Raw genomic sequence first — 17,343 nt, 5'->3', positions numbered from 1 at the left:
TGCAATCCAGGTGCCATGCTTCCCCCCAGGGTTGTATTCCCTCAAGCAGTAAGCCAAAATAAAACCTCCCCTAAATTGCCTCTTGTCAAGCCTTTGTTACATTTTCACAATTCCCCGATCTTCTGAGGTTTCCTGTACTTCTAAGAGAAAATGTTTCCTCTAGGAAAAAAATAGATACATATAATAGTACATAGGTCTATGCATAATAGACAACCAATACAACATCTACACACATAACACACACAGATACTGTTTATCTCACACACACACACACACACACACACACACACACACACACACACGGAGGGGCGCTAACCTAAGGCGCTCATTACCTTGTTGACAGTACAAAGTATAAGAGAAAGAAAGCAGAACAACACATGTATATGCCTAGAATAGCCAGAGAAGGAAAAAAAATTAAGATATGTTGGAATCAAGTATTAAGAACCAGTCTAAGAAACAGTTGACGTTTTCTTGTGACAGCAAGGAAGAGAGTTGGTATAACAGAGGTAAAAATAGAATGAACCACAAAGCCGCTTGTTTTGTTGTTCTTCTTTGGACAAAAGTTAATGTAAGACCCGCCCCCCCCCCCCCAAGGGAGAACCTCCCTCAAGCCTCAGGAATTCGCAGCCATCCAATAACTCACAAGACACCATTCTTGATGCAGCAGCATGAAGTATATTTCAGGATCGGTCGACTGATGGGCAATTCGTAGCCCACACAGGGCAGAGGAATTGACCCTGTTGTTGGCTAGAAGTGGAGGGTTTATATAGGAAGAACCACAAACCAAGGGGGGGAGGAGTGAGGGGGTAACAAAGGAAACATAACATAAAAACAATAGGAAGTCTTAAACAGTCCCAACCCAAATTTAGTCAGGGTCATGCGGGAAAACATCTTATACACTTATCTTTTGTAAAGATGTAACCATGCCCAACCATTTATCTTGTGGTCAGCCAGTTCCTGGGACCACCCAGATGACTTGCATCTTTCTTTGTGGTCAGGAATATGTCTTCCTGCTTTGGACCTTCCCCACCCACAGACCTCTTCCCTGAGGTCTGAGAAATGTTAATCCAGCAAGTGTCCTCTGACTCAGGGATAATGTAGTCCTCCCAGAATGTATCCCAGAGCAGTGAAGACCCAAAATCTTACATTCAGTCCGGCTTCCTTGGGACTAGTAAACCTGCATTCTCAGGTCTAGCGGTCATAAAAACTTTCTATATTTTTCATAAGTTTTCTATATCTTTCATTAACATTCACTGAGAACATGATGAGGAGCATCTACTTATCCATCTCACAAATCTCTAAGAGGCAGCTACTACAATCATTCAAATCTACTAAACAAAGTGGAGGAGCCAGTGACCTTCCCAAGTGATCTCTGAGTTGGAGGCCAGCCTGTTCTACAGAGTGAGTCCTGTTAGTTGTTTTAAGAACGACCGCAGTTCAGAACAGACCACTCCAGACCACAGGGTTCCAAGGGGGAGGAGGTTTATTCAGGAGATAGGGCAAAGGTGGGGAGAAGGAGGTGGAAAGGTAAGAGAGAAGTAGAGGCCGGCCATGACCACGTGGAGAGAGTGGAAGGGGGGAGGGGACAGAGAGGCAAGAAGATAAGAGAAAGAGGGTAAGAGAGTAAGAGACTGAGGAGCGGGCAAGCAGCCCCTTTTATAGTGGATCAGGCCTACCTGGCGGTTGCCAGGTAACTGTGGGAGGAGCATACCCGGCTGTTGCCAGGTAACTGTGGAGGTGGAGTTTAGACAGAATACTAACAAGTCCCAAGACAGCCAGGGATACACAGAGAAACTCTTTTTCAAAAAAAACAAAAACATGGAAGACTGAAGATGTAGTTCAGTGATAAAACGCTTGCTCGAGCTTGATCCCCATTGCCACATCCCCAACAGTTCCGTTCCACACTCTACTCGTCTCTTGCACAGCTAGAAAGGGCCATCAAAGGCCCCGCCCCGGAACTGCTAGCAACCCGCCCCTTCGTTTCCTTCGCGTGTGTCTCACAGCTTAAGCACTACCAACCCGGCTCCTGTCGAGAGCGCAACTGGCGGAAGTGACGGCATCAAATGTGCGTCAGGCGTTCGGTGGGGTCGAGTCCAGTAGCGGTGGCGGGTATCTGCTGGCGGTTTGGCTAGGTTTCTGCGGTCGCGTCATTTTCTCCGCAGTGCCCAGGTAACGGTCCTTTCATCCTTTTTTTTTCTGCTTGGAGGCCTTAACAAAGGCGGCTTCTGCAGCGGGTCCCTGGAGTTTGCCGGAGGAAAAGCGGGATGGGCGCGCGGCCAGGAGGGGAACGGTCCTCCGCGCGGGCTGCAGCGGCTCCGCGAGTACCAGTCTCTGGATCACCGCCTCGGCGGGGTCATGAAATACAGTGCCAAGTGTGAGCGTCTCCGAGGGGCTGGCACCGCACAGCCCCGCTCACTGCCCGTCTCAGCTACTTCCCCCGGTGGAAGACAGTTTTACCCAGGGCCTACGGCTGCTCGTATTATCTCCAGTAAGAATAATTTTGTTAGGAAGCGGTTGCATCTTGAGATGCAACATCTCGTCAGAAGCCTGAGATTCAAGCTCAGTTGAAATTAACATAAAAACGTGCTACTTTATTTACACGCTGTCGGTTTTTAGGCTCAGGTTAACGTTGTTTTCCAAAAGTCCGTGTAGGCTTTTCTGGGAAAAGATGCTGCCCTGGATGAGGCAGACGCTTGAAGACTGTGCAGAATTGGTTTCCCAAATACTCAGTTTGATGGCCCAGTTTCCAAAAGCTGAAAACAATCTAAAAATAAGTTGGTGCAGCGATTATTGCGATTTTAAGATGCAGATGAGAAAAGGTGGTTTATATTGTCTTCAGGTGTGAGATGACCTCTGCAAAGCATGCTACAGATTCCCCAGTCTTATATAAGCAAACGTCCAATAAACTTCATTTGCAGAAAGTGATCTGGATAAATCTCTGGTTATACTTTGGACATTAAATCAAACCAAAAATTTTTTGACTCAACCAAAGCAATGATCTCTGAAATTGTATTTTCAGTCTTCAATCTTCTCAGATTTATCTGCTCTTTGACAAAGGAGATACTCAAACTGCACCTTAAAATTCTTTAAGTTTTACATGCCTGTGTAATGACATTTTACACCCTGAATTATGCAACCCCACCAACAGCTGCTTTGTCATCTTTACATACTAAGCCTGTCACATACTGAATGTTCTTCCGAGGCTTTGTCCGCCTTTCACTTCTGTGATTTTTACTGCGATGGTGCTGATTTGTGTGGTTTTGTTCCTCTTGCTAGACCTGTGTTAGATTGTCCCTCCATTGTGAGAGCTCTGGCCTCATAAGGGTACTTGACTTCAGTTATGTTTTTCTTAACTTTTAAAAAGATTTACATATGTGAATGTTTTGCTTATATGTCTATATGTGCACCACATGCATGCCCAGGGCCCATGGAAGACAAAAGAGAGCTTTGGCTTCCCTGGGACTGGATTTACAGCTAGTTGTGAGTAGCCATGTGTATGCTAAGAATCAAACCTAGTCCCTCTGAAGAGCAGCGGTACTCTTAACTGCCAAACAGTTCTCCAGCCCCTTGACTTTAGTTTGTATTCTTTTTTCCGTAACACTCACTCATGATCACAATGCCAAGTCCAGTCCTAAGTGCAGATGTCTTGAAGACACATCGTAGAATGGTTTCAGCTTCCAACATTTTGCCTTACTTGGTAAATGATTGCAATTTTAGTGCTTGCTAAATATTTATAGTTCTCTGCATATTTTCTATATTGTTTGATAAGGGCTGTATCCTTTTTATCATTGTATCTGGAATGTTGATCCATTCAATTCTGTGGCATCTCTGAGCAAGTTATTGGTCTACATGAACTGAACTGATTTAAAAAAAAAAAAGTATCTTAAAAAAATTAAAGGTGGTTATTTGCCTACCATTTAGGAGGCTCTGGGTTCTATCACTACTACCACTACAAAGGAAAAACTGCACATTTAGTCTCTTAGTCCATATTCATATTTCATGTCCATGACCACTAAAGAGATGATGATTAAAGAAACCCAGTGCCAGGCATAGTTTGCATTAATGTGTTCTAATGAGATAATGTTTCATCTATTGTTTACTGCCTTTAATTAAAATTGGAACACAAAACAATGGTTACCTAAAGCATATTGTGTTCAGTTCAATATTTATGGCGTTTTATGCTTGAGGTATTGTATGTGAATGGTATAAAACTGAGCAGCATATTTAAAAACCAGAATTGACCTAAAAGGGCTATATAAACAGTGCCTAATAAGTGATCTCTTCTTATAGTACAGTTTGCTTAGGAATTAGTTTTCCTTTGATGGTGGTGGGAGGTGAGAGTGGAGGTTGTACAAACGGCTGGTCCCTGATGCTGGTTCTTAAAGAGATGGCTCAGAGGTTATGAGCACTGCCTACTTTTCCAGAGAACCAAGTTGGAGCCATCTCTCACACCCTACAATTTGATCTTAATCTAAACATTTATCGTCTAAATTCACAAAGAACACATAGGTTTCAAAGTTACAAGTTGTATATCCAAAGACCCATATTTATTTTAAGTATATATATGATTCCATGGTAGCTCAGTTCCAGGGCATCTAACCCTCTTTTCTGGCCTCTGCAGGCACCAAGGCATGAAAGTGATATACAGGCATACATGTAGACAAAATACCCACACATATAAAATAAATTACATTTATGTGAGGAATCAGCTTGTGAGAGTCTGTTCTCTCCTTTCGCCATTTGGGTAAACTCGGGTTATTAGGATTGGAGCATATTCCTTTACCTGCTGAACCATTTCTTGTCAGCCCTTTCTCCAACAGTTTTTATCACTGATCTTGACACCTTAATTTTCAGTACTATTAGAATATTTAAGCATGCAGCAACTTAGTTTTTGTTGGCAATTTTACATGAGTCACAGGAAACATGGACTAGGCTTTGGGAATAAAAGATACATATATTCATATGGGGTGTGTGTGTGTGTATTTACATATACATTCCAAAATAGTTCTGTGTTATTTTTTTGTGTGAACATGAAACCCGAGTCCATCTATTAAACTTAAAACATTTTTCCAAGCAGTATCACTATTTGATGGGGTGTGAAGATAACCCAGAAAATTGAAGAAGTTTCTAAGGAGATATGCAGAGGATGCTGTAGGGAAAATCTGAGTACTGAAGAAAGTGAGAATCATGGACCAGAACAACAGCCTTCCACCTTATGCTCAGGGCTTGGCCTCCCCACAGGTAATAGAGCAAGAGGGAGGGGCAAAGAGGTCTGACATTCCCTTTAAGAGAAAGCAAAAGAAAGTGACATTTACCATGCAGTATTGAATGTGGATTTGTAAGTTTTTCAAGCTTGTTTTACTTTGTGAAAATTTCTGATTTAGATAGACGTGATGCTCTTTTGTTTGGGAAGTTTATTTAGAACCTTATTTATTTAGAAGACCTGTTCCATCTATGAGCTGTAGAACATGTATTTTATTTACTCTAGAAGGTTCCTTCTTGCTCCTGTTACAGTTACTTTCCTATCCTGATTACTACCAAATCTGGTTTTAGAATTAAACATTAGTTTTTGATGTTAAAAATGTGCACATACGCTGGGTGTGGTGGTGCACGCCTTTAATCCCAGCACTTGGGAGGCAGAGGCAGGCAGATTTCTGAGTTCGAGGCCAGCCTGGTCAGAGTGAGTTCCAGGACAGCCAGGGCTACACAGAGAAACCCTGTCTCGAAAAAACCAAAAAAAAAGAAAAAAAGAAAAAAAAAATGTGCACATGTGTGTGTGTGTGTGTGTGTGTGTGTGTGTGTGTGTGTGTGTTTGCGTGTGTTTGCAATAGAATTAGACCTAGATTGTAAGCAATTCAGTATAAATTTCACTATCTCCATTGTTTTTCTACCTCCACATAAATAATTAAATCTACTTTATTTTTATAAATAAAATTTTATAAATGAAAATTTTAATTATATTATAATTAAATCTATCTTTGTAAAACATAGAAGCATTATAGAAAAGGCAGTTGAAAATATTGTACAGCCTTTTTTGATTTTTGGTAGAATAAATTACTTTTTAGAATAGTATGATAGAGGCGTCCATGGGCCTTTCATCTATCATCCATGTGATCCATCATCTAAAACTAATACATGCTTAGTTAGTGGATAACTGTCATATACTGAATAGTACCTTGGGTGAGGGGTTGGTCTTTTGAGACACGGTTTCTCTATGTAACAGCAGCCCTGAAACTTGCATTGTAAACCAGGCTAGCTTCAAATTCACAGAGATCCACTTGTCTCTGCCTCCAGAGCTAGAATTAAAGACGTGTGCCTTCACACCTGGATACTGAGTAGTACTTTAAATAGGGACATAGGCTTTTTCTTTATGGTCTAAATATGCTTGAGAGGCTAAGCATCTTTTTTTCTTTTTCTTTTTTCTTTTTTCTTTTTTCTTTTTTCTTTTTTTTTTTTTTTTTTTTTTTGGTTTTTCGAGACAGGGTTTCCCTGTGTAGACTAAGCATCTTTCTTACATATCATAAAATAACATCCAGAGTTCAAATCCTAAGTGCTCTCCTGCTGTGTTCAATACCACAGAAGATAGTGATGCATCTCAGGATACAAATTCTTCCCTAGTATTCGATGACATATTATATTCAGAAAACATCAATCTTTATACTTCACTTGGGTTCTACTAGGAAAAAACCTAAATTGCCCAACATCAGTATCTTAATCATTGCTCTCTTTGCTTTCCACAGGGTGCCATGACTCCTGGAATTCCCATCTTTAGTCCAATGATGCCTTATGGCACAGGACTTACTCCACAGCCTATTCAGAACACCAATAGTTTATCAATTTTGGAAGAGCAGCAAAGACAGCAGCAGCAGCAGCAGCAACAGCAGCAGCAGCAACAACAGCAGGCAGTAGCAACTGCAGCAGCCTCCGTACAGCAATCAACATCTCAGCAACCCACGCAGGGTGCCTCAGGCCAGACCCCACAACTCTTCCATTCTCAAACTCTGACCACTGCACCATTGCCAGGCACCACCCCCTTGTACCCTTCTCCAATGACGCCTATGACCCCTATCACTCCTGCCACACCAGCCTCTGAGAGCTCTGGGATTGTACCACAGCTTCAGTGAGTACCTCTCACTTATGTGCACACCACCTCCCAACCCCTGTGCATAACAGGGAGTGTGTGTGTGTGTGTGGATGTAGTCATGGTTTTTCTGTTTATGTTCCCGGTCCTGTCTCTGTACCAAAGGAGGCGCTCAGTGTTATTACACTATTTGCTTTCAGACAATGGATTTACTTAAGGAAGTGACCCTGTGGTAATTCTGTTATAATGAGACTTCATCTGTTCTTGACAAGGAATTAAAGCTACAGAGTGGGTCAGTGCTCTCAGCAGAGACTTTCCCTTAGAAATGGAGTTACTTGTGTGTATGTATTTGGGCCACTGAAATGCAAACTAAACTTCATTGATACTGTGGACATTTCCTTGTAACTAATTGGCTGAATCACAGGCCATTTGTATAACAGCATTGGCCATAGTGTCAGCACAGGTCTTAGGGGTCCAGGATTTTCTTGAGTTTTAGCCATGAGGGCTATATTTATATCTTTGGAGATCTATGTCACTCTCAGAGTAAAGATAGCAGTTCTTATTTTGATGAATTTTTCTGCATAAGTGAAGTATTTCCAACATGTAAAAAAGGTGGGAAATTCAGGCTTCTTCCTAAAACAGCCCAAACTTTCCAGATACCACTTAGTAACAAGAAGTTAGCTTTACTTTAAGAAAGCTTAATTGCTGATTACAGGGTTCTTTGTAGACAACACTTTTAGGTTTTTGTGTTTAATAACTGCATCTTCCTACTTTGAGCCATGTTTCCTATTTAGATTTAGTTTTCCCCGTATATATTGTCATTTATATGCAAGCAATGCCAGCTCATTTTTTTTTTTTTTTTTTTTTTTTTTTTTTAGCTAAGTGGCATAACCTGACTCTGCCTTGCCTGTATACAATTTTAAGTTACTTTTAACTTTTACTTTTGAGTAACTATTTTTAACTATTACTTTTGAATTTAAAGAGATAAGCCCTGTAAGCACTCCTTTTGTCTGAACTGCTCTAAACTCTTTCTTTGTGCCTATTTGACATCCACGGGCATTCAGGTTTGTACTTCTGATTAAAATCATTTTTGAGAGCCAGCTTAGGACATACACGTATTTCTATATCCACAGAGCATGCAATCAGCCATATTACTGTTTCCATTATATGTAATATTCCTTATTAGGTGTCAGTTTAGTAGCCTTATAAAGAATTTAGCTGGCCAGGCAGTGGTGGTGCACACCTTTAATCCCAGCACTTGGGAGGCAGAGGCAGGCAGATTTCTGAGTTCAAGGCCAGCCTGGTCTACAGAGTGCGTTCCAGAACAGCCTGTCTCAGGGGGGGAAAAAAAAATTCAGCTAAATATCTTTCTTTTTTTTTTGGAAAATGTATTATTTTATTATCTACATTCAATGTTTCCTCCCTCCCAAGATTTAACTTTCTAAAATAAAAATACATTTATCATTTATATGACTAAATTTATAACAGGTACACCAAAATGAACCTGAAAATTTAGTTCATGTATGTGCATGCTGAGTCAAACTCATTTTTAAGTAAAACAAGAATCTTTTTCTTAGTATTTCCTGGGTTGGGGAAAATAAGTGAAAACATTTGGTCTACCTGGCTTTATGTACTAGAGAAAACCAGTCTAATAAAATTTAATTTTTAAGTTAAATGTTGGGGGGTATTTTTGAAAACTGTCTCACTTGATAAACCTGGTGCTCTCTATAGAATACAAGCTAGCTTTGAATTCTTGATAATACTCCTGCCTAAGCCTCCCACATGCTGGCTTGCAGATATGCCCCCTGTTGCCTTGCCTTTCAGCAAGACTTTGAGTCACTAGATTTCAAGAGTCTTCTTTGTAGAGAGTGAGAAGAGAGCTGGGAACAGCAGTGAACTAGAGCTGGTTGTCTGGAAAGCATTCTAACGATGGCAGTGCTCCTACTGTGACAGTTGACTAGAGCTTGTTGTCTGGACTCAAGAGCTCTTAGTATGGTGGTGCTCCTTGTGTGACAGTTGATGGTCTATTAATTGCATTTGATGACATTGTTCATTTCATGTCTGTCCACTTTGAAAGACCTAGAAAACTACAGAAAAAGTGGTTTGCTATGTTTCGGTTTTTATTAAAAGTTCTAGGCCAGGTGGTGGAAGCACATGCCTTTAATCCCAGCACTATGTATTTGAGGACAACCTAGTCTACTGAGCCAGTTCGAGGATAGCCAGGGGCACACAAAGAACCCTGTCTCAAGATGAAAAAAAAAAAGTATTTCCTAGAATACTTGAAGAATGGGATCCAGTGGCATGAAACAGTCCTTTAGACCTGGGTGGATAATGATGATGTTTGTGCCTGTGTGCATGTGCTTCCTCTGTATGTTGGAGAATCTCAGTACACCACCCACCCTGGTTTTTAAGATAGGATTTGTCACTAGCATGAAATTTGCTGGTTTGGCCAAGCTGGCTAGTCATATGCATCCCAAGCCAAAGATAGTACATTCCCTAGAGGCTCCACTGGTTTGTCTGAATGTGGGAGTGATAGTTACCACCTTATAGTGTATTCTGAGTGCTAAGTGAGACTATCTGGTATGGAGCACTTTTTAAACATTTAAAGTCAGCAGGGTTTTGTTAATGTATTTTAAATTAAAGCTTGGTGAAAACAGTCATCAATTAATCGTGTTTTCTTTTCAAATTTCTTGCAGAAATATTATATTCATAGAAAATCTTGGTTGTAAACTTTACCTAAAGACATTGCCCTCATTGTTTAAAAGTTATGTGTTTTCAGTAATCATGTTTTCAAATTTCTTGCAGAAATATTGTATCCACCGTGAATCTTGGCTGTAAACTTGACCTAAAGACCATTGCACTTCGTGCCAGAAATGCTGAATATAATCCCAAGGTCAGACCCGTTTTCATGTGTTTCATACTGTATGAGATAAACAAAACATTCTTCCTAAATGTTGGTGAGAAAACTTGTATTGTGCTTGTTTCTTGATATCAGAAAAATAAGTATGTATCATGCTTATTTTGAATGTTAAGTGCATAGGAAAAGTTCATTCTGAAATGTTTTCATTTTGTTTGGTTTTCCTGTTTTTGCAGTATTGGAGTTTCAACCTGGGACTGTAACCACACTAGGGAAGTGCTCTCCACTAGGCTGTGTCCTTAGTTCTTTAACTTGTATTTTATTAAATACCTACTATATATGTGGCCCTCTAAATGTAGAAATTCATACAGTAAACTAAGTTTATATATGCTCACATTGTAATGGGCATCCTGCATGAAAGTTGGAAAACAGAATATTCCATTTAGATCCTGAAGCATATGTGGTGACGAACTTGTGTCTACTTCAATAGTCCTGTGAAGGAGTTGGGCATAGATTATATGGGTGGTAAAATATTAGTCAGTAATAATTGTTGGCTATAACTTTTAAGTTTTTTTTTTTTTTTTGATAGAAAAGATTGTCTTAGGGTTTTATTGCTGTGAACAGACACCATGATCAGGCGAGTCTTATAAAGGATAACATATATTTGGGGCTGGCTTACAGGTTCAGAGATTCAGTCCATTATCATCAAGATGGGAGCATGGCAGCATCCAGGCAAGCATGGTGCAGGAGGAGCTGAAGTTTCACATCTTCAGCTGAAGGCGGCTAGTGGAAGACTGACTTCCAGGCAGATAGGATGAGGGTCTTAAGCCCATGCCCACAGTGACACACCTACTCCAACAAGGCCACACCTAATAGTGCTACTTCCTGGGCCAAGCATATACAAGCCATCACATTCCACTCCCTGGCCCCCATAGGCTTGTCCAAACATATGAGTCTATGGGAACCATACCTAAACATAGCATAATGTAAATACATTTAGTCCAACTTCAAAAGTCCCCATAGTCTATAGCAATCTCAACAGTGTTAAAAATCCAAATTTCAAAATCGCTTCTGCTTCTGAAATTCATCCAATCACTTAACTGTAATCCCAAAGCAAGACAGGAAATAGGATGGACAAACTCCAAACTGCATCTCCATTAGACATGATGTGAAAGAGGTCTTCAGATCTCCATCTCCTTTTTCATCTTTGTTGACTGCAACACAGTTCTTTCCTTTTTGGGCTGGCTCCACTCCCTGTTAGCAGCTTTCCTCAGCGGATAGCTCATGGCTCTGGCATTTTAATCATCTTGGGGTCTGTGTTTGACGATCATCAAAGGAAGGAGAAACTTATTCCATTGTTTCTAAGTGTCCTGTATGTGTGTGTATGTATATGTGTATATATATATATATGTGTGTGTAGGTCCTGTATGTGTGTGTATGTATATGTGTATATATATATATGTGTGTGTAGGTCCTGTATGTGTGTGTATGTATATGTGTATATATATATATATCTGTGTAGGTCCTGTATGTGTGTGTGTGTATATGTGTATATATATATATATGTGTGTGTGTGTAGGTCCTGTATGTGTGTGTATGTATATGTGTATATATATATCTGTGTAGGTCCTGTATGTGTGTGTATGTATATGTGTATATATATATATCTGTGTAGGTCCTGTATGTGTGTGTGTGTGTATATGTGTATATATATATATATGTGTGTGTGTGTAGGTCCTGTATGTGTGTGTATGTATATGTGTATATATATATATATATCTGTGTAGGTCCTGTATGTGTGTGTGTGTATATGTGTATATATATATATGTGTGTGTGTATGTATATGTGTATATATATATATCTGTGTAGGTCCTGTATGTGTGTGTATGTATATGTGTATATATATATATCTGTGTAGGTCCTGGTTTGTGAGTCTTGGGTTTCTGGCTTTGGAGAGGACTGTATGTGTATTGTGCACGAAGGTAAGGGTCTCGGGCTGCCAGGTTCATTATCAGCAGAAGGATGTATTCATAGCCCAAACCAAGTGGGGTCCTAAGTTGTATAACTGTTCTGTATAAACATTGCCTGCCTTATGTTTCTGTCTGTAATAGAGTTATATACTTTATACTATGATTTTATTTTTTATGGCCTCAAACTCAGATTCTTTTGTCTCTGCCTTCTGAATGCTGGAATTAAAACTGTGTGTCACTCTCCCCAGCTTTGTACTATGATCTCATTAGCTGTGTGTCATCTTGAACCTGGCAATATAGTAGTATCTAGAGAATGAGGGAAAGAATAGTCTTGAATATGGGAATATGGGATCAATATCATGTTCAGTTTCATAACTGAGTATAAGGCTAATTGGGAGATTAAATATAAAGAATCAGTTTGGTCACTAGTCACTTATGTAACCAAGCTTTTGTTGTTTCTAATATTGACAACCATCATATCTACATGATGGACCATTCACCCTCATTAAGATGCAGTAGTCTCATCAAATTTTTGCTTGAAGCCTACTTTGTCAGATATGAGTGTAGTTACCCTGCTTGTTTTCGGTTTCTGCTTACTTTATGATTTTCCTTTGCATTCACTTTCAGTTTGCATGTCTTTACCATTGAGGTGTGTTTCTTACAGTCAGCAAATTGTGGGATTAAAAAAAACCTAGTCTTTGTCTTTTTGTTAGATAGTTAAGACTATTTACATTTAGAGCTATTACTGGAAAACATTATCTGATTCCTGAAATTTTATTGATTGATTTTTCTGGTTGGCTTTCTCTCCTATCCTCATTAGGAGTTAGTTGGTTTACTGGGTCTGACAGGATTGATTCTTTCTTGGTTCTCACTTATTCATCTGTTCCCCATAAGATTATTATTCTTTCCTGAGCTTTCATGTCTATCTTTTTTCCTTTGTGTATAGCATTTCTTTAAGTATTTTCTGCAGTGCTGACTTCAGTTCTCATGGGTTGCTTTAGTTGGGCAAACTTGGAAAGTTCAAAAGAGAAGAAAGAAAAAGCTTAGAAAATAATAGAAAAAAAGGTCAAGCTTTTTAAAAATAAATTTTAAAAATTTATAAAGAAATACAAAAAGTAGATAAATGTAAGAAAAAGAATTTTAAAAAACATTTTAAATGATACTTTTTAAGTTCATTGATAGGAATCTCTGATGTAGCAGAGAGAGTCTGACCTAGGACCCCACAGCACTACAGCTTCCCTCAGTCACACAGGTTCTTTATCAGTCAACATGAAGGCAACTTTTCCTTGTACTCTTCCATTCACACCGTGTTATGCTTCTTTCTAACATTTTAGCGGTTTGCTGCAGTCATCATGAGAATAAGAGAGCCACGAACAACTGCGTTGATCTTCAGTTCTGGAAAAATGGTGTGCACAGGAGCCAAGAGGTACCTTAAGGAGGCTTCGTTTCTGGTGGATGGACTGAGAGAGAAAAGGCTCTGCCATCTGTGTGTTATAGGCTAGCACTTCTCACCTTATTTTGAATGGTTTGCTCTAACGACTCTGCATAGCTTCCTGCCCCACACTAGTTTGTTGCCTCTGATCTCCTGTGCTCTGTTGTAGCAGTGCCATTTGTGTTGTGCTGTTCAGATGAAAACTCAGAGGTGGGAAATCAGTTTTATCCACTAGTGATGTTCTAAAAATGAATAGAGATTTGATGTAAAGGAAGATAGAATTTGTATTTCTCAATAATAAATTTTACTAGTTTTTTTTTTTTAAATAAAGATGAAGTTTTCATTTCAGTAGAGATTTATAGGTCAGAGTGTGGTAACGACAGTGATCATGCTAATTGAACCACATGCTACATCGAGTCCTTTAAATCCTCGGGCTTGGCAGTCATGTGCCAGACAGAAGGGTGATGTTTTGATAGATATATGGTTTCTGTTAAGGACACAGAGATAGTTTAATTACTTTCCTAATTTAGACTCTGTTATTTGTCTAAATTATTCCATCTGGCTTCCGTGCATAACTCACTGATTTTCTTTCTGTAGTGAAGAACAATCCAGACTAGCAGCAAGAAAATACGCTAGAGTTGTGCAGAAGTTGGGCTTCCCAGCTAAGTTCTTGGACTTCAAGATCCAGAACATGGTGGGGAGCTGTGATGTGAAGTTTCCTATACGGCTGGAAGGCCTTGTGCTGACCCACCAGCAGTTCAGTAGGTAGGTCTAAGAAGTACGGGGAGTAGTTTTCCAACAGCTCGTTTATAATCTACTCAGGCTCCTGTAGGATGAAGTATCACATGACGTGCAGTTTCTAAACGTGTATGATGTCATTGCAAGTTAAGTGCTTGTAAACACAAGGTATTGCTACTTCTGCTACTACACTCTCTACTGTCCTTAGAATCCCCATTTCCTCAGTCACATGACACCCAGTCTCTCTTTCATTGGAATGACTTAGTTCACCTCTGTGTGCCTCACCATTTTGCTCATCAGTAAATAGATGTAAATACATGAATCTGTAGTTTCTTCTATCACTTTTCTCCTAGTTTGAGTCAGTTTTTGTCACCATGCCAACACAGTGTAAAGATGAGCAGCAGAGGTAGACTGTCCATATGTTTCCATCCTTTGTTTGCCTGAATATCTGCTTAGCATCCCTGCTCACATTCGTATCTCGGCATCAGCTTACCAGGTCCCTCACACTCACCAGCTTCCTCTTACTCCATGGCCTCTGCGCATGACACTTTTAACCCTGGCATATTGAGTACAGTTTTCAACATAGAAACTTTGTTTGAGTTTCAGGAGTTCACTCGTGTTGCTATTCTCATGTAGACCTGTCCTGAATTTATCTCCAGATCACTCACAAGAAAGACATATCCTTTTGTAGACTGAACTAAGAAATCTGAAATCACTATGTTAAAGTACATTAACTAATGTCAATTCAGGTAGATGTCCGGTTTCTTACTCTGGCTAAGTCATCTGTTAGAAAAACAGACAGCTCCAGAATAGTTCTCTTCAGAAAGGTGACATGATTACAAGGCTGACTGTCTCTCTTAGCTTAGGAGTGAAAGGTGAGATTTGGATGAGCTGCTATCTCTGCCTAGACTAGGTTAAAGTGAATCTAAGTCGGGATCAGACCGCGAGTATCAGCTTTTGTTTTTATCACAGAAAATCTAGAGTCTGAAGACAGCATTAAGTGATAGGAGGACGTGTAGCCAGTAGTTGGTCGACATGTCCTGACTGGTCAAGGTTTTCTTCTTGTGTGTCCTGTGTGTGTACAACTGCATTGTTCACTCAGTACTTTCTGACACAAAGCCTCTTTGTATCTAGAAACACATAAAAAACTGGTGATTTCTAAACTGTATTCCCATTTTCTTTCTAGCTATGAGCCAGAATTATTTCCTGGATTAATCTACCGAATGATCAAACCCAGAATTGTTCTCCTTATTTTTGTTTCTGGAAAAGTTGTATTAACAGGTAAGTTGGAAGGGAAGTTGTGTACTAAAACTGCAAAGGATGTTAGGATGGCATTTTCTGGGTTGGGGCAGTTGTCTAGCCACTTGTAAGGATGCTTTTTAAGTTTTGCATTCCATCCTAAGCTTCATGAGAAAGGTGGAAGAATGAGAACAGCAGAGTCCTGCTGCTGATGTTGCTGTCAGCTAGATTACCTTGACTGTGGCAGCAGGCAGGGAAGCAACACTGTTTTCAGTTGGCCCTGCTCCTTGGGGGTTAGTAGAGTACACTTCAAGGATTGCAAGACTGAGAAGAAGCTTAATTGAATACCAACAGTTGTGAGAATAAGGTTTCTGTCCTTGGTGCTTGTCAGCTACCGTGTCACTCAGGACCAAGTATGGGAAGGAACTAGACTAGGGAGTAGATATGGTCTTGCTGATGTGTGGATCCTGGCCTAGGACCAACTCTGTAGTAAGGAAATGATGGTCTAGGGTGTTTAAAGGTCACTAGGTATATCACTTTTTAAAATGCTAACAAAACTGTAAAAACATAGCTGGAGAGCTAACTGGGCATGGCCCTTAATCCTAGTAATTGGGAGGCAGAGGCAGGCCAGCCTGATCTACACAAGTTCCAAGACAGCCAGAGCTACATAGAGAAACCCTGTCTCAAAAAAGGGGGTGCAGCCGGGGGTGCAGCTAGGATTGTGATAAGAGAACACCACCATTTGTTTGTCTTAACTGGGTATGGAGAGAACTGTACTTATGTTTTAAGGTAATGATGTTACTTTCTATTTTAAGAAATGTTACTTAACCATCTTATTTCTGTTCCAATATGTCTTTGTAGGTGCTAAAGTTAGAGCAGAGATTTATGAAGCATTTGAAAACATCTACCCCATCTTAAAGGGATTCAGGAAGACCACATAGTTGTCTGCCATGTACTCCTGCCTCTCCTACCCACGTGTTTTTTAAAACCAGTCAGTTTTGGTACCACTGATGGTACAGTTGGGAGGACTGTTAGAGGTGGCAGCATGAAGTGACACCGTGTGTCCTGCTGCAGGATACTGGAAAGGTTCCCTCCTCTGCACTGAGATCACCCTGCAGCATTACTGTGAGTTGCTTGCTCTGTGCTGCTACTTGGGCAGCACTGCCCATTTATTTATATTTAGATTTTAAACACTGCTCTTGGTGATTGTTGGTTTAAGGGATAGAACTTTTAAGTGTTCAAGCCACCTGTACAATTGGACTTTTTATTTTAACCTTTCCCACACAAGCCAGTTTTTATATTTCTACCAGAAAAGTAAAAATCTTTTTTAAAAGTGTTGTTTTTCTAGTTTGTAACTCTTAGGAGTTATTTTTGTGCCAGATACATTCCGCCTTCCCAGTATTGCAGGACTGAATGGTTGTATTAATCAAAACAAATGGATGTACATACTTTTCTCTCTTCAGAGTACTCTGCCCAAAAACACAGCTTGTAAATTGTTAGATTTTTGTTATGATACCTTGTAAGTCATGTGATCATACTGTCAAAGAAATTTATTTTAGATATAACACCTGAGACCATTGTTTTGTTTGCTTGTCTGTGTGTTTGATTTTTGGTTTTTTGATTAACATTTATTGCCTGTTGAAGTGAGGATGGACATGCTGCAGATTCTATGATCCCCATTGAACACACCCCTGTTTCCTAGATAGTCCACTGTGCCTGAGATTTTCACCAAATTGGTTGTTTTGTTCCTTTTTCAGCCTTTGCCAACGTCTTGCCTAAGGTTTCATAGCTAGTGAGACACAGGGCTCTGAGTCAGTGACTCAAGTATAGGAGTTGGTTTCCTGTCCACAGGTAGCTGCTTCTCTGGTATAGTATTCTTGTCATGGCTGTGTTCTCTTGAAATATCAGGTAAACATTTACAAAGCCTTGGGTTATTTTGGAGGGAATTCTGTCCTTTTTAATTCTTTCCAGGTATGTGTAATCAGATGGAAGTCTTTTTCTTACTGGCCTTCCCTATTTTCCCAG

At 39.9% G+C, this 17,343-nt stretch overlaps 1 protein-coding gene across 1 annotated transcript; it reads left to right on the top strand.

The window, feature by feature from the left end:
- Window positions 1-2,026: 2,026 nt before the first annotated feature.
- Tbp (TATA-box binding protein) lies at window positions 2,027-16,897 on the top strand. Its single transcript, XM_076926546.1, has 8 exons — window positions 2,027-2,169; window positions 5,078-5,241; window positions 6,741-7,120; window positions 9,887-9,974; window positions 13,244-13,335; window positions 13,939-14,106; window positions 15,266-15,360; window positions 16,180-16,897. The coding sequence occupies exons 2-8, from the start codon at window positions 5,188-5,190 to the stop codon at window positions 16,257-16,259; spliced, it is 957 nt and encodes a 318-aa protein (XP_076782661.1). The 5' UTR covers window positions 2,027-2,169; window positions 5,078-5,187; the 3' UTR covers window positions 16,260-16,897.
- Window positions 16,898-17,343: the final 446 nt, after the last annotated feature.

This window comes from Arvicanthis niloticus, chromosome 28 (genome assembly GCF_011762505.2).
Source record: "Arvicanthis niloticus isolate mArvNil1 chromosome 28, mArvNil1.pat.X, whole genome shotgun sequence".
Taxonomy (NCBI): Eukaryota; Metazoa; Chordata; class Mammalia; order Rodentia; family Muridae; genus Arvicanthis; species Arvicanthis niloticus.
This window is presented reverse-complemented; position numbering and strand designations above follow the sequence as displayed.

Coding starts and splice junctions, on each gene's coding strand:
- Tbp (XM_076926546.1), top strand. CDS start 5,188: ATGGACCAGAACAACAGCCTTCCACCTTATGCTCAGGGCTTGGCCTCC. Junction 7,121..9,886: donor GGGATTGTACCACAGCTTCA/GTGAGTACCTCT, acceptor AATTTCTTGCAG/AAATATTGTATCCACCGTGA. Junction 14,107..15,265: donor ACCCACCAGCAGTTCAGTAG/GTAGGTCTAAGA, acceptor TTTTCTTTCTAG/CTATGAGCCAGAATTATTTC.